Source organism: Abramis brama (assembly GCF_963993115.1).
Source record: "Abramis brama genome assembly, chromosome: 16".
Classification (NCBI taxonomy): domain Eukaryota; kingdom Metazoa; phylum Chordata; class Actinopteri; order Cypriniformes; family Leuciscidae; genus Abramis; species Abramis brama.
Window position 1 is genome coordinate 30,564,785 of NC_139978.1, and position 24,090 is coordinate 30,588,874.

The window sequence follows — 24,090 nt, forward strand, 5'->3', positions numbered from 1 at the left end:
TTTTTTATTTAAAACAGGAACAGAAGACGCCGCTTGAATCGTTCCTTTGCAAGAAGGGCGTTTTTGCTGTTTTGCCGACCGGATACGGTAAGAGTAATCTACCAGTTAGCTCCGCTGGTAGCTAAGCGATAACTTGTTGTGATTGGTCGTAGTGTTATCCAATTGCGTGCAGTGAGATTTTCAAATGCACGCTTGGTGCCGCCCCTCGAGCTTGCCGATTTTCATTAGTCGACGCCAGGCCATTAATCTTTTAGATTTAGGTCTGGATTTCCAGGCTAATGATTTGTCTCTGTACAAGACAAAATGACAAGTTTTATATTTGAAATTGATTTCATTGGTTGTTTTAAACACATTCGTAGGAGTACAACTTTAATGGCTTTAAGTCAGAATAAAGTCAGTAAGTCAGAGTAAAAAAAAAATTTAGTAGAAGAAGATTTATCTAATATCTAAGATTTAAGACAAGATAACCTGCAAAATAAGCACTTTTGGAGGTCTAAACAAAATTGTAAAGCATAAAAGTTTTTTTTTTTTTCATTTTTGTCTTGAAAGTATTCATTTTCTATAGTAGAGGAGAAAATACAATTTTGTAAATAGTAATGAATCTCAAGTACTTCATACAGTTATTTGTACAGTACAAAAGTGCACCCATGTAGAAGCCTTTTCTGACTAATGGTGTATAAGAGGTAATGGAGAGCTGGATGCCCTTGTACTCGGGGAGCAATCTCTCTGTTGTCAGTCTCCTTGTGAGTCGTCCCTGAGAACATCCCAGAGGGGCCTGGGATTGTTGACTCTTTGAGGAGTTCGCTCCACACTTTCAAAGTTTTGCGGGATGCATGCATGATAATGGAAGGAAGGACAGGCAGAAGAGTCGTCTATTAGAGCTGAACTCTACTTGAGTGATTTACAGCAATCCTTTGAGCTGCATTAGGAGAAATTGTTGTGATTGGTGCTTTTTCCCACAAATGGATCATTTTAATTTAGTGTTTGTCAGTGCTAATTATTAGTTGCATGTGGTGTTAAGGTAATGATGATGACCCTTGTAAGGCTGTATAATGGTGCTAAAATTGTACATTGGGAATTAACACTAGTAATTATTACTGTTGTAACCTTGAAATATTCCTGTTTTTCAGACAGTATTACTTTTTTATTGTTCCCTTAGTATTTTCCCTTAGTCTTCCATGTTCATTTAAATGAGTCAGTGTGTTTAAGGACTTAATCTGGAAGTTTGCTGTGCTGAAAACAACCACTGTTCTGTTGAGATTGAATGTCTTGGGGTACCAAAGACCCGAAGCCTGTATGTGTTAAAATAATGAAAAAATAATAATTTAAAATATAAATGTAACTCTGTCGATCAACGAGTGTTAACATATGAAAGTGTTATAGCTAAACAGAAGTAATGTAAGATTTCTCATGGAGAGTGTTTGAAGCATGAACATTTTTTGTTTATAATCAATCAGTCCTCATAAAATAAGGAACAGTCATTAAGTATTAACCTGATACTTAAATATTAAATATGTTTTTCAAGCTTATAAAATGGCCTTTTGTTCTCTCGGACCCCAAATAGAACATGGGGGTTAATGCCTGGTTTGCAACAAATTAAATAAAAAAGTTTAAAACATGAAAAGACATGAATAGGCAAAAACTATTTATTTATTTTTTCCATTCACCAATCAATGTTTAGGTTTCAAGCTTTTTTAATCCAAACATTGTATCAAGATTATTCTCAACTATGTAATGAAAGATATAACCGAATTATATGATATACCATTTTAAATTTGGCCAGTGTAACCGAGTCATAGCACAATGTGAGCCAGGATTGAATTAGTGTATATATGTATATATATATATATATATATATATATATATATATATATATATATATATATATATATATATATATTAGGTGTATGACACCCCTGATTCCAACATTAAGTTGTCACCACAATGGGTAATTTGGATCTTTTTGTCAATGATACACTGTATCAGTCTCCTAATGTTTTTCACCTCTACCTAGATGCTTTGTTGCCTATTTGGTCTGAATGATCACATTTTGAGATGATGTCAGTTGTCAGTTGGGTCATTCACACCACACACCATCCCCCTTACCTTTGAGACTTCCTCTGACACTTCTCTGCTGCCGTCATGTCTTTTGGCACCGCTGACTGAGAGGAAAGAGAGACTGAGATCTTGGCAGTGTTGCCAGGAAGACTACAAATGCCCCTTCCACAGCAGTGGGAGTTCAGTGGTTCACACCCACGGGGCATGCACTTCCAGATGGCCCAGTTGGCAGGCCGGAGTGATCTGTCACCAAGGGGGCTAAATCGCTGCCAGGCCCTTCTTCGGACACGCTATTCTGCGGTGTTCAACAAAGCGATCAGCAGGAATTGTCCTCATTGTGATGGATGGTTTGTGCATGAAATGAAAATGAGAATTATAATACAAAAGTTCGAGAGGTTTTGTCTAATTCTTTTTTTTAGGGATGCACCAAAATGAAAATTTTGGGCTGAAACCGAAAGTTCAGGATACTCTTGGCCGAAAACCGAAATAATAAATAATCAATTAATGAATCAAACTTGTTTAATAATCAACACTCAAATAGCTAAATAGAGTTGTACAAACATTTAAATTGCGCATAAGGCATTTTTTTTATCAACTTAAGTTACAGAATTGTTTCGAATCCAGTTTGTTGGTGAAATATTAACATTTAAATGAAAATAAACTGTAATACTTGTTTTCATTTATTCAAGCATAGGCTACATTAAATAATGAAGACATCACTAAAAGGTTAAGTAAAAATCTAATGAATATGTAATACAATGCATATATTTAACAAAATGTTCTTCTCTAGAGTTATTTTTTCTGGCTAACTAATGAGTTTAAAGACATTGAAAAGCTTTCTTGAGGTAAATGTAACGTTAAGTGACATTGTACAGCCGACAAGCTGTTTTATTGACGTCTTTCCCCGGTTGAAACACTGATTGAGTGATTACATGAGAAAGGATTCATTTCTGTGAATGTACCTTTCAACGCTTGAACTGAGGTTGTTACAGTAATCTGTCCCGCCGCATTAAAGAGCGCCAAAACTACATTTGTTGTTTGAATTTTGTAATAAAATCGAAAGAATTTTAAAGTTGAGACTTTGCTTCATATTAAAAGTAACAGGACGCATTTTTTTGCGATTATTGGATGGTAGACGCGCTACAAATGTTTAGTAAAGTTTTTTGTTATCACGCAAACCATATCATTACCGATTAAAATCGAGAAATTAATATTGTCATTCCAGAGCTAGTGTCCACACAGCTGACATGTTTAACTGTTGTATGCATGAAACAGACACTGAACACAGTCAAAACATGGCATCAGAGAATTTTATTTTATATATATTTTTTTTTTTTAAATTGCACATCAAGAATCGAAACAGTCCTTTTATTTTATTTATTTTATTTCAACCCACTAGTTTATTAGAGGTATTATTACTAATTTGAGTTCCTGTCCCTTAATCCTGCAAATGACTGTGAATGGAAGGCATGGTAAAAAAAAACATCTTAGTGTGGTACACATCTGCAATTTATAACAAAGGGCAATCAATCCACAGCAGAGCTGCATCTCCTTAACATCAGTTTGTAAACAGGCACGGCTTTGCAGAGTGCGATGGCATTAATTGGAGCACGGGACGGCTCTCTACGGGCAGATTCTGCCTAACAGCCTTGCCCCACCATAATTAAGGGATGTTAATTAGCATGGAAAATGCATCTTTCTCAGGCCCTCTACCTGCTTTTCTTGGCCCTGTAATACCGTTAGCTTAACCTCGTACCCTCTTCCATGACAGATATTAACTCTATGCAGAAGCGTGACGTACAATATAATTTTTATTTTTTCATCCAGAGTAGTGGAGAGATGCATTTTAGATCTAATAAGCAACTTTGAAATGTGCTGCCACAAACTGGTGCTTGTCACTCCTGCAGCGGTCCGGATCAAAGTGAGTTATGAACGTGAATTGTCCCTCAGGGTTTCTGCCTGAGTTACAGATGTAGAGTGTGTATGGAAATGAACATGCGTATAGGCACTTGCACAGAAATGCTTTTAACTGGCTTCAGTAGAATATACAGTTGTTGTTTTGTTTTTGTGAAGCCTGTGAACCGATGGTAGTGAACTGTAGGTTCCAGAAAGGTCTCCTGTCATACTTATTCCTATTTCTGCATCGCTGCGTCTTTGTTTACCTCTCTTCTACTTGTGTTATTTTATTTATTTTATATATGAAGTGAAGTCAGCTAAAATGGGCCACGTTTTGGTAAATTACTTATAATACCATCAAATAAGCTATGCATGAGATCTTATGATATTTTTATAAATTAGCATGGGTCTCTTAAATATATATATTTTAAATGTGAAAAAGTATAACAAAGGTAATTTCTGATGAAAAGATTTTATTTTTAACAGTAAATTGACACTATTGTCTTTAGTGTGCCATAGCAACGCCATAAATGTATTTCATTAAATAGAAAGTTAAACAAATATCCCATTAAAAATGCAATTAAAAATGAACCGATCATGATGTATAGGTGTGTGTTTCTGTGCATTAGTGTCTTTTGTGTGCATGTATGTATGTATGCTTGTCAAATATTTGTCAAACATTGTTAAAGATTAGAACATATCAATTTCTATGTAACTTCTGTGTAAAAATGTGTGTATATGCAGCCCATTTTAGCTGAAAAGTGTGGCCCATTTTAGCTTAACATGCCATTTCTACCTAAAATTACCTTTTTCACAAAAATCGAAGTTTCTTTTTTAAATTATACTTTTTCATTTGAAAGAGCATGTCAAAACATTGTTCATAAACCTTTGCTTTGTTGGTATGCTTACTTATAATTGCTTTAGTACCCTTATTACTGATGAATGAAATTTACTATGTCAGGCTCACTTTCCTTACAATTTCACGACAAGCTTCATGTAACACTCTGCCCTGCCCGCCTTAAAAAACTCAGACCAATCAAAACTATTGTTACATGTCAACCAGTGTTGAAGCAACAATGCAAGATCAGTTATTGTGATTGGCTGTCAAAATTTAAAGATACAGACCCTTTCCAAAAAATTTGAATATCATGGAAAAGTTTATTTATTTCCATAATTCCATTCAAAATATTAAACTTCCATAGATTATAGATTCAGGGCCCACAACTTAAACGATTTCAAGTATTTAGGTGTTTATTTGTACATAATTTGGGCTTCCAGCTCATAAAACCCACGAAAACAGGATTTCAAAAAATTAGAATATTACATGAAATCACACAGTAATTACACAGTGATACCATGGTCATTGAACCAGGTTTTGGTTATTTTGGCAGTGTGGGCAGGTGCAAATCCTGCTGGAAAATGAAGGAAGCATGAAGTGCTCTGAAAATGTCCTGGTAGACGGCTGCGTTGACTCTGGATTTAATAAAGCACAGTGGACCAAAGTCCTCTTTTCTGATGAGAGCAAATTTTGCATCTCATTTGGAAACCAAGGTCACAGAGTCTGGAGGAAGAATGGAGAGGCACACAATCCAAGATGCTTGAAGTCCAGTGTGAAGTTTCCACAGTCTGTGTTGGTTTGGGGAGCCATATGTCATCGGCTGGTGTTGGTCCACTGTGCTGTCCACTCAACGCAGCCGTCTACCAGGACATTTTCATAGCACTTCATGCTTCCTTCAGCAGACAAGCTTTATGGAGATGCTGACTTCATTTTCCAGCAGGATTTGCACCTGCCCACACTGCCAAAAGAACCAAAACCTGGTTCAATGACCATGGTATACTGTGTAATTACTGTGTGATTTCATGTAATATTCTATTTTTTTGAAATCCTGTTTTCGTGGGTTTTATGAGCTGGAAGCCCAAATTATGTACAAATAAACAACTAAATACTTGAAATCGTTTAAGTTGTGGGCCCTGAATCTATAATCTATGGAAGTTTAACGTTTTGAATGGAATTATGGAAATAAATAAACTTTTCCATGATATTCTAATTTTTTGGAAAGGGTCTGTATATGACACTACAACCTTATTTAGCCCATTTTACCTGATAGCCCATTTTAACTGACTTCACCCTATATACAGTGCGTGCAGAATTATTAGGCACGTTGATTTTCTGATCATATTTTTTTTCCAGGCACATTTTACCAATTCCAAACCACATTAATCGTAATAACTACTATTAATTTTGTATTTAATCATTTATAAGTGATATATAATTGTTCATGAAGGCTGGAAATGAAAAACGCCTTAACTCAGACTGAAAAGTCAAAAATTATTAAATCCCCATGAGAAGGACGCAATACTAATGCAATACTAGAAATTGCAGTTAAGGCATGACCATTGGACAGTGAAATACTCATTGGGTCAGCAGGGTCAGACTGCTACACCATGTGACTTTCTCTGGCGACTTCCCTTCTTGTTCCCTTGCTTTCTCTTTCCACCTTAACTAAATCATTCTGTTTTGTTGTGTCTGGCTTTGGTCACCTCAAAGGTTCACAATGGAGCGGAGTCAAACAATTTTTTGTTAATTGAATTTTAAAGTGACCTTGTTCTTCTATTGATCTACATTAAAAATGTTTTTCGCTGCCACAACAGTCAGAACCTTGGGGGCGGATGGGCGTGCGAGTATTGACGGTATTCCGGAACGACCTCTGAGTGAGGGATTGTGCTGATGAGGACAGACACGGCGTGAGGTGGAGAGGTCAGAGCTGGTCACACTCTGAGAGGTGGAAGAGGGTATTGGAAAACACCACTCTTTGCACTCAGGGGCGTTGTGGTGTGTCAGCTTGTTTCTCGTGTTGCTTGATGGTACAGTAAGCTTTTGTGAAAGCTAATGAGGTGGACACTCTCAGAGACCTCAACAGTGGCATTCAGATTCCTAGACTGTCAAAATAGTGCAATTTGTGCACCTCAAAATCTGTTGATCTGACATTTTTCCCTATAAAAACAGCTCCCCCAGTGCTATTTGGAGTGCAGTGCCAACCCTGTTAGCTATCAGATGAGATGCCACCTTTACACCTGCCATTAACATGCTTTTTCAGGGATTAGATCACAATTGTATCGCATTTGATTTCGCATTTGAAGTCAAATAATCATTATCCATTACGAGGTTGTACATTTTCCATCAAGTCAAGTCACCTTTGTTTATATAGCACTTTTTACAATACAGATTGTTTTTAAAGCAGCTTTACAGTGATAACAGGAAAATGATGCAACAAAGTTTGTTTCCAGAAGAAAATAGCCTCATAGTCCAGCTTAAAGAGGTGGTATAATGCCCTTTTCACAAGATGTAAAAAAATTCTTTGATGTCCCCAGAGTGTGTGTGTGAAGTTTTAGCTCAAAATACCCCACAGATATTTTTATATAGCATGTTAAAGTTGTCACTTTGAGGGTGAGCAAAAACGCACCGTTTTGTGTCTGTTCCTTTAAATGCAAATGAGCTGCTGCACGCCACAGAGGGCGGAGCTTCAACAGCTTGTGTAATTTTACCTCACACACACATGCACTGAACATTTCAAAAACTTTTAGCCTTTTATGTTCAAACCGGGGTCAGATGATGTTAATGGAGTCAATGATGGAGAGACTCACGAAGTGACGACATGTAGAATGCAACAGGACATTTCTGAATGGTTAGTTGATGAATTTATGTAGCTTATGTGTAGTTATCTTCTAGTCATTGATTAGCATATTCTGTCTTGATAATCTATAAATTGTGTTCAGGGGCGGGGTTTATGTAAATTCTAGGGTTGGTGATGTCACTAACCTGGGAGGAATGTCGTGTAGTCCCTACCAGCCGTTTGTTGTAGTCCTTAAAAAGCTATTTTTTAAAAGCAGATATCTCCCTTTGCTTTGAACTTTGAACATTGTAACTTTGCAGATGTTGTTTATGCTCAAACAGCAACATTACACAATAACTAAAGTTAGAAAAGTGAAATCATATTCAACGACCCCTTTAAGTAAGTTCAGTGATGGTTCATTTTTGTTGTAAAAAAAAGGTTTTTATATATAGCCACTCTGGAGAAAACCGTGATGTCATTGTCCAGCTCAGTTCAGTTCTCATATATGGTCTCAGTGCAGACAGATCAATAATATTGTTGAATATTAAATGTCCCCAGCTAATCAAGCCAAAAGCCAAAGGTGACATCATACTCTATTTATGTTGCAGGTTCTTCTCTCTTTTCTTTTCTTTTCTTTTTTATATTCAGCCCTTGCAATGTGAAAACCCCTACAGGCGGTTTGCCCCCGGGATCTGGTCATCGCTTTTAATGAACACTATCCCATGAGTTTTTTCCACTGAACTACACTTGGAATCTCTCATTTCTCTCCCCAAATCCTCCCCACATCTCTCGCGTCTATTTTTGCACAAACACTTTAAGCCTTTTTCTCCTTGTTTTTTCACTTCCAATCCCTTCTAATGTGTTTCTAAAGTAAGAACATGCAATATGCAATATATGAAATATATATGTACTGTAAAATAAAATAAAAATTGAGTAATAAAATGACAATACTAATATTTACATCTTAATTTCCATTCATTTCCATCAAGCTTTCTGTCAAAATGAAAAACAGAAAACATTTTTGCTTTGTGTCTCTTTTTTTTATTATTCTGTAAATGGCAGAAACATTCCTGTTAGCACTTAGTAGCATTTCCCATTATGCACAAGAACGTGTGGTCGGATGCAATTGATATAAAGAATATTCTGATAATGTTCGGATAAAAAACACATGCTAATGGCAGATGTAAAAGGAGTCTTATTTTCCCCAATGCTGATGAAGTGCATGCAGACGTTTTAGAAATGAGTTGAAAAGCATACAGCAGAACGCTTCAGCTGAACATGAAACTTATTTTAGTCTCGAGCAACTTGAATGAGGATCCATTTTTCTCAAAGGAGAGGTCATGGAGAGCAGGACGCTTGGCCACGTTCTCGCCTGGCTTCTTTCCTTCCTTGTTCGTGGCTGATTTGAGATCTCACATGTTGCTTAGAAACTGTTTCTTTTTTGTCCAATCTCTTAGTTTTTGCCACTTTTCCCCTCCCTATCCGCGGCCCACTCTCACTCCAAATAAAAAAGTACCATCTGCCGCCATTGCGATCCAGTCGTTTGGGGATGCACTTAAGATCAGCTAATGAACCTTTTCAGGACGCCCTGATGCTTACCACACTCGAAGTCAACTTCTTTTCTTCCTAGTATTCATGTTCCTTTGGCCCCAGGCCAGCAACTTACTTTCCAACTAGCTTGTAGCTGAAAAGAATGCCCAGAATAGCTATTGACGCTACTAACTGGCTTCACACACTAGGGTTACTGCGAGGGATTTGGTGGTTTTTGTTTCTTTATTTCTTGAGAAATTGCTTGAGTCGCATTTGCCAGCTACTATTTACAAATTCTCTCGTGCTGAAAAGTTCAGGTTTGATGAGAGCAAGTTATGCTTTTTGAGGTTGTTTTTCTTTTAGCATGTTTTGAATCAGCCATTTAGACATCAGTTGTGTGTTTTAAAGAAGATGGGAGATATTAACGTCCGTGTAGAGGTATGATTTCAGTCAGAGGCCTTTGATAATGTTTTTTGGGGAAGAAGATGGAGATCAACTGTGCTTCTCTGCAAAACTATTTTGTTTTATCATAAACTACAATGCTTAGATTGCTTAGAGGTACAAAAATCCAGCATGGATACAAGTACTTTATAATTGAGAGATCTAGAGACATGTACATTTTGAAAAGATGTTACTTGGATAAATCATTACTTTTCCATAAGGTTTAAAAAAAAATGATTTATCTTACACTAACTGATTCACAGGACGCTTACAGAATTATGTATCAAGTAATAAGCATTGAATGTGTGGTGTATTGTGTCCACAGCTTCTTTTAGAAACATTTTGTGGTAAGAAATAAAAAGACAAAGAGGAAAAGTTACTCAGCATGTGGGGAAAAAATATGTGTGTGAAGTTTCTGTGAAGTTCTGTGCCTCCCCCGGCTAGTGATCAGTTGTCGTTTTATTGCTTCAACACTCAGCAGGACTCTCATGAAAAGAGAAGAAAGACCAGAAGGCAAATTCACTCTATGATATTCTAAATATCTAAAACTTTTCCCAACACTTTATTTTATTTTGTTTTATTTATTTTATATTTATTATATTTATTACTTGATATATACTGTAACTCCTGTTGGACCATTATATTCTCATATTTTATCTTATCTTATTTTATTTTATATTATTCAGTTGTTTTTAATTTAATAAAAAAAATTCTTTTAGAGAAGGCTAATTTATATTTATTCAGTTGTATTTCACTCATGTTGTTGGAGTGAAATCATCATGTTCTTGCATTTAATTATTTTATTTTATATTTTTATATTTATTTATAATTTGCTAAAACTTATTGTAGAACTTATATTATTTAAAAAAAAAAATATTTTAGTCTCTAAAACAATCATAAAGTGTTTCTCAATTTCTTATTTTCTTATTATTTTTTTAACTTTTTGCTTTTTTGGTGTTTTGTTTCCAGAGAGTTGCGTAATACTCAATATAGGATATATGTGCTTGTTTCTTTGTTTTGTTTTGTTTTGTTTTTTCATATACTAGCATTCTTTACTAAGTGCATGTTTATAAGGAATTCATTTTCAGTGATCAAAAATAACTTAAATGCTTTCGTCTTTGGGCATCCACCCTCTAAGTTGCCTCTCTGGCTAGAAAAATAATATTTCAATTTACATTTGGGAGAACTATGACTTTAAAGGCTGTCAGGGGTAATGGATTCAGGCTGTGAGTGCTGGTGTCGGCTGCCAGCGCCAAGCGGCTCCGGGCACAGGCCAGGCGTTCAGCTACTCTGACAGACATGAATTTAATAAGCAAACCTTAAAGCGGGAAAAACATGTGTTGCGAGGGCTCGCGGAGTACGAACGGGTCTGAATGAGTATTTCTGCTGGATCTTGACATGATTGATCAGACTTTCTTTTTTCCCCACTGTCTTGTGTATGTGTGTGAACTTGCCAGTGTGCCATTCTCTAGATATCTGTATACTTGTCTGCTTGATGTCGGGTGATTGAAGGAGCCTCGTGTGGTGGGGTATTTAAGGGATATTTTCCTAAAAATGTTCATCGACTCTGCCTGTTGTTCCAGACCTTTGTATCTATCTATCTATCTATCTGTCTGTCTGTCTGTCTGTCTGTCTGTCTGTCTGTCTGTCTGTCTGTCCTACATGTATATTCCCTGTATATCACTCTTTCTTTGTCTAAGAATGTAAGCATTTGTTTGTGGTTTTGTGTATTTTTTCTTTCTTTCTATATTCTGGTTTTAACACTAACAGAATAGACCAAAGTAGTATTAGGCTACTGCAATTATTTGCAATAATTCAACTTGTATAGCTTGTAAAAAATATATACATATATTTGTTTATCAAGTAGAGCTTTCATTATTCCTTGATTAAAGTCGAGTACTCGTTTTTAAAAAATCCTCAATTGCGATTTACCCGTGTTGATTAAAGCTACAATATGTAAAAAAAAATCGCCGTTAGGGGTCGCTAACCTCTTACAATAACAGAGGCGTAGGTTGATGACGCAGTGATAACGGAATGATGGGACTTGCTGTCATGCTGATGGATCTAATATTGTTTATGGATGAGTGAAAACATTCATGTTTTTTAACATGACTGTGGTATGAAGCAGGTCGCGATTGCTAATGAGAGACAGATATCGTGAGTCCTGCGGATATAAAGGAATAAGGACATTTAATTCTATACCGAACTACCAGCAAGTGCTGAATTACTACTCACACAGGTCAGTTTATTTGACGAATTAAACGTGAGGTAACGCGGCGCTGTTTCATTTGGTCTAACGTTACACTATCATACTAAACTACGGTGGCCGAGAAGGGTCACAACACAAACAAACGCCACAACAACTACATATTCAGAAAACACCTCCAAATTCAGAAAACACATACAAACGCCACAACAACTACATATTCAGAAAACAACTTCGTCGATTTCACATCACGTACGCTGCAAATATTCACAGCACGAGCAAATAGGGAAACGAACTGCAAACTGCAAAGACACAACGGAAATGTTTCCAGGGGGTCCATAATCAGTGATGGCTACAAGAGGTAAGTGTTTCTCTTTTATTATGACAGATGTGCTCTGATACCGAAGTGGTTTGCAGCACAAAACGGACAGAACATTTCAATCTGAAAAATAAATAAATAGTTCAGATATCAGGACAACAATGTACAAACGCCGGTAATGCATCTATTTAGTGACCAGAAGCGAGCTAGCCAGCTAGTTTCCAGCTAACAACGTTGGCAGAACGTTTAACAATTATCTGCGTGGACTAATACGTTATGGGGACAATAACTTAATATGTTGAAAACACACAAAACCACTTCGGTATCAGAGCACATCGACAAGTCTGTCATAATAAAAGAGAAACACTTACCTCTTGTAGCCGTCACTGATTATGGCCCCCCCTGGAAACATTTCCGTTGTGTCTTTGCAGTTTGCAGTTCGTTTCCCTATTTGCTCGTGCTGTGAATATTTGCAGCGTACGTGATGTGAAATCGACGAAGTTGTTTTCTGAATATGTAGTTGTTGTGGCGTTTGTATGTGTTTTCTGAATTTGGAGGTGTTTTCTGAATATGTAGTTGTTGTGGCGTTTGTTTGTGTTGTGACCCTTCTCGGCCACCGTACTAAACAGCATTTGGGTGTTTTGAAAGTTGTAATGTTATACTATGTGTTAGTTTGTTTGCTATATGAGACTAGCAGTAAGCTAGATCAACATTATAATAACATCATATTCAACAACATTTCATCATGTTTAGCTATATAACATTGATTTGTTTTATGTACATTTGCTCACCTGTCTAATAAAGTACATGCAAGAGCGGTGTCCCTGTCAAGTTGTGACTCGTGAAGCTCTGTCAAGTCCAAGTTAGTCGCGGACGTGGAGCTCTCGGCATCTCGAAAACGCCACGCTGATATTGATCCTCGTTTTAGTTCTCTTTTTGTCCCAAAGTCTGCTTGCCATGGTCTATAATGTTTGAACGTGCATTTAGACGTTACGCACTACGCAGTTGTCCATGTCTGTCGCCATGGTTACTATGGCAGTACAAGCGGAAACCAGGGATAACGCGGATATTACGTCATTGACAGGCGACAAGTGAACAGGGAACGGGCACTTTTTAAAATTGTGAATTTCTCTGAATTTACAAATTCTTGGAAACGTTTAGGATAATGGAAGTACACAATTGAAAGAAATATATAACACTGTGCAAGTGGTTTTTGGATATTTTGATACAAAATTCTTACATATTGTATCTTTAACAGGCAAAATACCGGAAGTGGCGCATTCCAAGGACGAGAAACCGCATTATTAGACCATTTTATAAGGCTGCATGATATATTTAAAACAATTTAAAATCATGATATAGCATAATGCTATTGTAAAATCACAAAGTCTGCGATTCGTGTGTCATAGTGAAGTGTTGCGGTGTTATCATTTACATGCGTGGAGCACGTCTCAGCATCTCGGTTAATAAACTCCATCTCATATGCTGTGAGTTTGGGTTGCTTATAACGTTCATCTGGGAATGCAACCTGCTCCATTTCACCAGATTTGTAACATAAATCACTTATAAACCTACACCTGTCACACGGGGGTGGGGTAAAGCTACTCGGTATGCATGTATAAAGGTAGAAGATGATGAAGATGAAGGTAAACGGGTAATATTTAATAAATCTAACAGGTAATTCAATACGAACAGAGCAATTTACAACACATCCAAAACTGATGACACTGGACACTGAACTGAAGCCGAACATATATACAGGTGATAATGATGATAATGAGTGAACAGCTGAACATAATTAGTGTCTGTCAGTGTGGCACAGGAAAATATATCAATATGTTTCTAAACTGTTGTTTATCGTAATTTCAAAATAAAAGTTTCAACCCTCGCTGAGTTTTGATGTCCACATGTTCTTGTTCAAGAAATTACAGTGGCTGTAGCATTTCTATCGTAAAGAAGTGGCCAAATATTAAAGATTAAGTGGACATTTGAATTAAATGTTGTTTGGCGAAGATTAAACACGGATTTGATCTTCTGTAAAGTGTAATAACATCAATCACCATATCCTTTTTACTGGATTATTCGTCAAAATAATCAACCTATTAGGCCTACTTGATTACCAAAATAATCGTTAACATCATCCCTCATCTCAAGACACTTTTTCCCCCAATATCTGGAGTGTACAACTACTTTAAAGTATCTTGCTTAAACGTACAGTATGGAATTTTTTCTCCACTAGGGGTCGCTAACCTATTTACAATAACAAAGGCGTAGTTTGATGACGCAACATTTGCTAAGAATTATGGATCTTGTCGTCAACGTCAAGCCGACCGATCTAATAATGTTTATGGATGACTGAATACATCGATGTTTTTATCATGACTGTGATATGAAGCAGTTCGGGATTGCTAAGAGACAGCTATTAGCTCCACAAGCGACGCGAGTCCCGTGGATATAAAAGGAATATGGACATTTCATTCTACCGAATTACACGCAAGTGCAGAATTATAACTCACAGGTCAGTTTATTAGACAAATTAAACTTGTGAGGTAACGCAGCGCTGTTTCACTTGGTCTAACATTACACTAGCACACTAAACTGCATTTCAATGTGTTGAAATGTATGTGTTAGTTTGTCTGTATGAGACTAGCAGTAAGCTAGATCAACATTAGAATAACATACAGATCATATTCTAACATTTTATCATTGTTGAACTATATAACATTGATTAGTTTTATGTAAATGTGCTCATCTGTTTAATAAAGTACATGTAGGAGCGGTCGAAGTCTCGGACGTGGAGCTCTCGTTTATATACTGTCTATGGGAGCTCTCGGCATCTCGAAAACACTGCGCTGATATTGATTCTCGTTTTAGTTCTCCTTTTTTTATCCAAAGTCTGCTTGCCATGGTCCATAATGTTTGAACGAAACAACAACAGCGTGCAGATAGACATTGCGAACTACAGTGGTCCACGTCTGTCGTCTTGGTTACTATCAGAGGGCTCTAGTTCATAGCTCTGGTGACCATGGCAGCACAAGCAGAAACCAGGGACAACGCGGATATGACGCCATTGACTGCGACAAAATGGAAATAAAGAAACGTGCCGTGTCTTCGAATTAAATTAAAATTTCTCCTGGTTTGAAAGTTGTTGGAAACAGTCGGGATACTGTAAGTACACAACTAAAAAAAAATATATAGATATAGTGATTTTTGCTATTTTTAAAGCAAAAAAGTTACATATTGTGCCTTTAAAAACAATAACCGAATCAATGTGGTATAAGAACATGAAAATCACTAAATACCATAGTATATTTGATAGTACCATGGCATTACATTCTGATTGTATGATGCTATGATGTTGCGAAGTACTGTGTGTTGTAAGCAGTGTTGTTGTTGTTAGCTAAAAAAAAAAAAAAATTGTTTGGTTAATTGAAATAAAGCTGACATAAAATTATATAAAATATTAATATTAGAATTAGTAGTACACAAAAAATACTAAAACTGAAATAAAAAATTAAAGCTAAACAGAAATATCTAACTAAAACTAACTAATAAAAAAGCATATAAAATTTGTATTTTTTCATTAAAATTACTAAAATTGAAATGAAAACTGAAAATATCAAAATGAAAGCCAATTCAGAATAATAAATACTATAATAGTATGTGAATAATACTGGAAAAAAACACTGGTTGTAAGGTAAATTTGGTTGAAACTTACTTAGAATGCTTTTTATCTATCAATTTGCAGGCCACATTTACATATAGTAATAAAGGCTGAGAAAGTATATCTCCATTTCTCCGAATGAGAATCTTTTGTGTAAAAGTTTTCCAATTACCAGGTGTGGGATTCTGCGGCAGTGACATCTCCTTCAGCGGATATGGTTTGTTTTTGCAATCGGCTCTTTCACCCAAACAACAAGTAATTTCCTATTCATATTTGTATTCATGTATGCATAGAACCAGACTCTGTCGCTGGACTTCAGTGGCATTTTTGCTTTTCTTCATTGACTGCAAGGCAATCCATCCATTGTAATGCTTGTGAAGTCTCATTTTCATTTATTTTTTTCTTTCTTTGTTACTGGGCTATATAGGCATATAGTTCATAACATCGTAATATACATTATATAGATAATTCACCCGCTATATTGCTAAATGTACCCTTGCTTCGCAGCATAGTTAATGATAAATATGCTAAAGCCCACCCGCGCATTGACGTGATTGGTTACAAGGTATTTTGTGATGTAAGAAACACCGGCGATTGTTTGGTTCACTGCAGTTTTAAGGAGAAAATACTCAGCAATGGTGTTGACTGATGAATTTGCACACGGTTTGTCTTAAAGCATATTAAAAACACCACATAGACATATAAACAACATTAAAAACTTTATTTTCACCACAGAGGGCCTTTAAGATGGTAAATTCACCTCTGCCAAACTAATATCCCTCTTTATAATTGCAGTCCCTTCCGTATTGCATTATTGGTTTGGCATTTATAAAAGTGGAGCACTGAGGAACCTGAAAACTCTTCTATGAATCTAAAATAAGCTGATATTTCATTTCTTCTGATTCCGAGTTCCTTTTTATGTCAAACTTTGTCACTCGGGTGTTATTTTAGCTGAACTTTATCACGCTGGTCGCCATTGTCCCTCTGTTTTTTAGACCACCTGAGCATGTTCTCCTTCACAGCCAGTGGTTGGGTCAAATCTACCGGCTTGTAAAAACCTCAGAGGGGCCATAAAAAGAACCGTCACCACCCTGCCAGCATTCAGACCTGGCCCAGCCTTACCCAGCATCCCTTACTGTGCCTGACACATAAATTATTCAGCAAGTGGGGCTCAGCCGAAACATATTGCTGTTTTGTTCTCGGGACAGTGTTGATGTTTGAACAGCTTTGGCAAATACACAGAGGGCTTGATTTGGAGATCCTCACCCTTCTTCCTGTCCATGCTGTACTGTATCTGTCTTTCTCTCTGTGGTGTGCCTAGCATGAAAGCTAAGTGAATGTGAGGATTTAAGAATGCTATACTGGGATTTCCTCCTTTGCCTTAGATTAAACCCATTTTAAGCCTGAAGACTCAAGAGAAACCCCTCCTGACAGCAGATGGTTTTAGGCTGGTGTGTGAACTTTTTTTGGCATGAAGGAAAAACTAATCCTCTGACGAGAAGAGTTTTGTGCTGTATGTTTTAGAAATTGAGAAAAATTAAAGATATTTTGGTTGAATAAATGATTAACTACAGACACCTTTATGTCCCAAGGGTTCATTTTTATTACAATACATTATTTTTGTTTAATGAAGTTCATGTTAACTTTTTATCTTTTTAAGATTGCAACGTATACGCATAGATATTTAAATCCATCATAAAAATAGATTTTTTTTTTTATCATTTAAATTAAGTATGAAATAATCATAAACCATTTCAGTATTTATTGTGATCCTGCTTGTGTTTTACCCAAATTATGACTGGCCCTCATTTGTGGCGTCATTTCCATCACAACGAATGGTTTTGCCACTAATACGGTTTTATCAAAAGTAAATGGTTTCCATGCGGTGTCAGTAAAGAGCATTCTTGATATTGGTATTGATATTGAATTAGAAATGTGTATACGTGTTATGTAAAGAAATATGTGACAAAAATATCAATGTCAACATCGGTAACACTTTACAAAAAGTGTTAACTAAATATCACTTGTCAACAGAATATTTTTATTGTTTGTCATTTCCAGACAAGCTATAATTTTCTCAATTGATGCAAAAACAATTTACTTTACATAAAAAGCTAGCTATGATATTGTCCTTAGCCAGAGAAAGGAGTTGGACATTTTATTTCAAATGTCGTTTCCACCACATAATGTTATCAGACATAAAACAAAGAAATGCAAGATTTGAGAAAATGGTTTTAGAAGAAAATCACAAAAATGGCGTTTATTTTTGTGAAAGCAAGAGGGCAAAAAGTGCCCGTGGTTGAAGAAACGCCCCCAAATTTCATCCACCCAACCTATCTTCTGTGCTAAAGAAACTAGAATGATCTCTTCTCTTTTTTTTCTTTCCAGGTCACACTGGGGAAGGTTTTGAAAGCCATCGTGGTTATGAGGAGCCTTTTTATTGACCGCACTATTGTCAGAGGTTTTCACGAGAACATATACTCTGAGGATGGAAAGGTAAAACATTTCATTTCATTCCATGTTTAAATCTAGTTTAAAGCTCATCTTTGTCCATTTTATTCCAGTTGAACCTTCAAATTTAGCTTGAGTACTTCTGGCTTAGGTAAGGATGTGAAATCCCTGGATTTTTAGCTATTGATAAAAGTGTCTGCACAGTCGTTTAATAATTCACATGATGTGTTCGGCTCTCTCTTGAACATGAAAAGCATGTACGTATGCGTTACCCTCTATTCTCACGTCCCTCGTGTCAGGTTGAGCAGCGTCCCCTCATTCATTCTGAAGCGTTCTGTACATCTCTGTGAAAGCCGCAACGTTTGAACACTCTTTGGTGACACTAATATGAGGTGGCCATCAAAGCTGCAGAGATGCTTGATCACAGTTAATTATGGCAGCGAATGTGAATCTTCTGAACTGCTTGCCAGGCCCTTTCTTTGTGCTGCGCGCCTCTGGGCCTCTGCGTCCAAACGTGTGTGGTGAGCAATTGCATATTAACCTCTGCTGCTTCGCCAGAAAACTCGGACTGACAGTCGCAGCAACGCTCGCACCAGGATATCAGTCGTGAGGCCTAAACCGCTCTCATTATGCCAGTAAAAACTCATTATTTAATTGCTGAATGTAGATGAGAGGGATGTACTTGCATACTGCTTAATCAATTATATTTCAAATAGAAGAGTAGGATGCCAAATAAATGTTTTATTCTGCGTATTTTGGTAATAAAAATTACAAAATTATTATAACAATTGTACATACAAATTATAATTATAAATTTAAAAAACTCAATTTTAATTTAGTATTGTCTGATTAAGTTTTGTCAGTCTGATTAAGTAACAAGTCAAGATTATAGCTGATATTAATTCCTGTTGCTTTGTCAAGCTGTAAATTGAGTGCATTGCATTGTGGGATACGGTATTATATGCTTTGTGTTCTGTTGTATATGCTATTCTGATATATATATATATATATATATATATATAGTCGTGAATGCAGCATTGAGAGTATGGTTAAGATGTTTAATGTCAATTCAAGGAAAGATATCTAAGCAATATTAAGATCAATAATATTGCATGATGGCTAGAGATTTATATTCAACCATTTGTCTTTTGTCTGCTATAAACACTAAAGAGTAAAGAAACAAGTCTGAGTTTAAATATCTACTTATCTTTGGGAAGGAAACTCAACCCCTCGAGAACAAGTCAACAAACAGTAATTAAGTCCAGTTCATTATAGATTTAAGATTGTGGAGCTTTAAAATGAAATGAGCTCATTCTGCTTGTTAAAATGCATTTTGCTTATTTAAACCTTGGGTTGAGAAGAAATCAATCAGACTCTTAGACAAACTACGAGAAACAAATCCTAAAGAATTCTGCCCAAATACTCTTTTTATTTCATTTTATTTTCTTTACAGTTATCTGTATGAAACGCTGCAGACAACTCCAGCCTTTGAATCAACCTCAAAGGTCATTTTGGGACTGTACGAGGCAGAATATCAACAGGCATTTTCTTTAAACCCCCTCTTTGGTCCTTACAATTCAAACAATGCCACATAGCTTACCATAACCATATGCAAGAGGCCCAACAGAGCCCATCTGAACCCCCAAACACAAAAAAGGGGAGAGGAAGGGGTAGGAGAAGCGAAACTATGCTATCAAAGTAGGGCTTCAAAGACGATCTCAGACATCTCTTGGGTAATTTTGCGATCCGGCATTCTTTTTACTTCAAAGGGCAGCAGTGTCTGGAGGTGGGTTTGAGGACAGAGGGGAGATAGAGTCTGATTTCTCTGATAAATGCTGACACCAGGCCTGTTTGATATTAGAATCAGAGAACATTTTGATTTGTTGTCGTCTTTGAAAACTCTTCTGATGACCTTCGCTCAACGGGTTGATTAGTGAAGGCTTTTTTTCGCCCCCACACAACATGCCTGACATCAGACGCAAGGCTATTCGTTACTGACCTTTAAACTGTCAAAGAAAGTGTTTAAGTTTAAGTCCTGCATATATTTCTGTACTCTTTATGTGCACTTTCACCCAAAAATGAACATATCCACATTGCTATAATCAGATGCTTTCTTAACTGTTGTTTTCTCACCACTGTCATTTTTGTAGTGTTTATTTTGCTATTGAGAGGAATTCACACAGCGCATATTAAAGTATACCGCTGCAAACATATTTCAAACTTCTTTTTACCCCTAAGCAAAGAGCAAAAAAGATGTAAGATTTTAAGAAGGGTTGTGATTAAGGGCACACTTAAGGGCAAAATTTGGGTATCATGCAATTATTTTGAATCCCAGGGAATAAGTATTTTCATTGATTTCATGGTTTACTTTTCTGTCTTTTTTTTTTTTTTTTTTAGCTGGACATCTGGTCAAAATCCAACTATCAAGCATTTCAAAAGGTGAGTAACACAGCTGACATCTTAAGGCATCACAACAAACATTCGAAACTCAGTTTAATCAACAGAGCATGTCTTTCTCATTACCCGTAGCATGTGTTGGGAAATATTGGCACGTAATGAAATGATCTTGAATTTGAGCCGCACAATAAATTAATAAATTAATTTAAATCGCATGTCTGTGAAATCCTAATGAGATCTCTCTTCTCAATGATGGTCGAATTTCTTGTCACCTCTCCACTGCCAATCCCTGCCTTTCATCCCTCAGACATCATTTGTCCCCGTGTTTTTTTATTTCATTTCACTCCAAGCCACTTCGCCCTCATTTGACAGCACCCTAAACATCCAGTCGTCTTCTCTCCACCCTCCCCGAATCTCATTAGGCTGGAATTAGAGAGCAGTCAGCCTCTGGGGCAGATGAAACTACGTAGTGTGGGTAATGCTGATGCACCTTTCAAAGAGAGGGAGAGAGGGAAAAAACTAGCTTTCCTTTCAAAGGAAAGAGAATGTGTATGACGAGCTGCCTGGAACTTAAAGCGAGAGGTTGCGAGAACCCGCTCGCATTGTAACTGAGCGCCTCGCATCTGCACGGGCTGATCAAAGCGCAGACCTGTTTATTTCTTTATTTCCCCGGATGTGAACGCTAACTCGAACCCAGGCTGCCTCAAACTGGAGGGATGGGCTGCCTCTCATCTTCCCCTCCCAGCTGTCACTGCTGTGTTCCCGTTTTCAGTCCTTGCTTAATTAATCGTTCTTTACTCCTCACATGTCCCCGCTGTCCAATAGTTTCACACAGATGTTTCTGTGTTTGTAAAAAGCATTACTTATTTTATTTTATTTTTTACACTTCAACAGTAACCATTTGAGGGTTATTTTCCCATGATGCAACAGGTATTAACTGGTTGGTTTCCCATAAGGACTCTGGTCAGCATTGGCAGTTCTGATGAAACGATGATGGGAGATTGAAGTGGTTCGCTTTTTAGTCCCTTTCTATAATTACATTAGTAATGGAAGATGGGATTTTATGGAAAGTAATAAGGTTATGGTGTTCTTCTGCAAAATTGGACTTAAGAGTTAATCTGAGTGTAGGTAGATTGATCTGAAAATTTATTTTAATTAGGATTTCTTTGTGTGCCCATGCATGCAAGGAAAAAAATATTAATTTTGCTTTAAGAAAGTAAAGTGTATTTTTGGACCAAGGTTAATTTTATTATTGTAAATAATTGTATAATAAAAAAATGGAAAAACAGAAAAGGTACTGACAGGACAGTTTCCATTAAGTAACACGCACAATGCAAAATACGGGTAAATTATCTCTGAAAAATCTAAATGGAAAATACAAATTTCTGTTGTTTTTAAAATTGTATGAAATTTATTCAAATTTATAAAGAGTAAAAAGGTATTTACTGCTTCAGTATACATGGATGAATATGATTAACTTTGGGATGTATCCTTGAAGTCCAGTTAGAAAGTAGGGCTGTCACTTTAAGTGACCAACCAACTCAAGTTTCGAAAACGAAAATAGGGAATCGATTTTAACGGTCTTTTCTCGGAGCGAGTCCAGCTCATCACGATACGCCCGCAGCGAATGCGCGTCACACAGCAACTGTAGGCTCTGACAAACACGCATAACAGCAAATTATACCTCTGCATAATGTGTCTCTTTTTACAACAAAACTGTGAATTCTGCCGGTATGCAGACAGTCTCATGCATACAGATACAGATTCGGGCTACGGTCTACAATCGCCTACGTAGGTGAAATTTGTTTGACATATCTAATCGTAAACACAGCCATGTTGAAGCCTGCAGTAATGTTTTTCATTTATGTTATGGCAGTCCACTCTGCTTATTGTTTTTCGAGAATGTTGCACTCCTGTTTGTTATCGTGCACGAAACTTCATGCCAGTAAATCATCAGATAAAATATATTTATATATAAAATATATTACAAATATTTGCTGACCTGTGCGCGTCTCAAGCACCCTCTTTACGTTCGTCCTAATGCCTGTTAGTTGTCCGTGGATTTGCCCATATTTGGCGTTTAAAATGGAAACGTCTTTAGACATGGAAAATCGATTTTACAATCGATTCAATGAACACTTATGTTTCTAAAATCGAACAGAATTTTTTCACAAAAGTGACAGCTCTATTAGAAAGTGAGTTAAGGTGTTTTGCAACACAAAACACTGAGCCCCTAAAGGGACATGGTGGTGAATTATTAGAGATGGGGGGGGGGGGGGGTATATTTCAAAACTTTTGTGTTCCCCAAGAAACTTTGCGTTCACTCGCAAAACGTTTGCGTTCCCCTGAGAGACTTGCAAAAACTCCAACGTTTTGTGAGCGAACGCGAATTTCCATGTAGGAACACAAACATTTTACGAGCTAAAGCAAAGTTCCTCGGGGAATGCAAAACAGCGAAAAATGCAATAACACTGACATATAATTTTTCCTCCCATCTCATATTTTTCCCGTCACCATATCTCTTTAGGGGCTCCGTATAGTTTAGTTTAACATGATCATTTTCTACCACCAATTAGCATAAATATATCTTACTGGCTATATAACTATTTAAAATATATGTTATCTGTGTCCTCATTTCATTTTGGTTTTGTAAATGTGGGAGGTCATGTTAATGCACTCATTGTACACCTTCTGTTATGTTTCTCAGTGATCTTTTTGTTTTCTCAGGTCACTGATCATGCAACCACAGCCCTCCTGCATTACCAGCTCCCCCAGATGCCCGATGTTGTAGTTCGCTCCTTCATGGTGGGTATAGTACATTGCTTTTAAAAATTATACTGACACTGTGCAAGAATTATGATTAAATTATTACATTTTGCCTTTAGCTGTGTGGTGCGGTTTAACGAGAGGTTGTATTCCACATCGTAAGAATGCATGCAAGATCATGTTAGACCAAAAGCTGAAATTTAGCTTGGTGCACACTATTCTGTGAAATAAAATAGTGCTTGAGGAAAATAATTCCTGTAGCTCACTGGTAGAGGAAGGCAATAGTAACACCAAGGTCATGGGTTCGATTCCCAGGGAACACATGCTGAAAACCGATAGCTTGAGTGCACTGTAAATACTAGCTTTGAATAAAAGCATCTGCTAGATTAAATGTATATAAACCCATCAAACTGTGCCCTGGAATGATAAAATTGTTGATTTTATGTTTGAAATCTTTAATAATTTCACAAGTTTACCTTATTGTGACTTGTTTATTTGTGTGTGATGTAAAGCATTGTGTCTGGTCCGTCTTTAAATAGTCAGCCGACCTCTGCTCTAAGCTTTGAAAAGAGTGGAGAGATTGATTACTTCTCCGTAAGATCAATGCGGAGCTATTCTGATCATGGCTGGAATCGTGGACTTTCTCCCGTATGCGGATTTAAAAACCGCACCATTGATGCACTTCGCTCCGAGGCCATCCTGAGGACAGCTAATTTAGAACCTAAAAAAACATCACCAGTCATTTAGT

The 24,090-nt window shown here is 36.8% G+C and overlaps 1 protein-coding gene across 1 annotated transcript in view; it reads left to right on the plus strand.

The window, feature by feature from the left end:
- Nucleotides 1-24,090, plus strand: part of med27 (mediator complex subunit 27) — a 60,586-nt gene that overhangs the window by 34,757 nt on the left and 1,739 nt on the right. Inside the window, exons 5-7 of the mRNA XM_084086636.1 lie at nucleotides 18,117-18,224; nucleotides 20,577-20,618; nucleotides 23,304-23,381. Of these exons, the coding sequence (XP_083942762.1) occupies nucleotides 18,117-18,224; nucleotides 20,577-20,618; nucleotides 23,304-23,381 (228 nt within the window). The remainder of the gene's footprint in view (nucleotides 1-18,116; nucleotides 18,225-20,576; nucleotides 20,619-23,303; nucleotides 23,382-24,090) is intronic.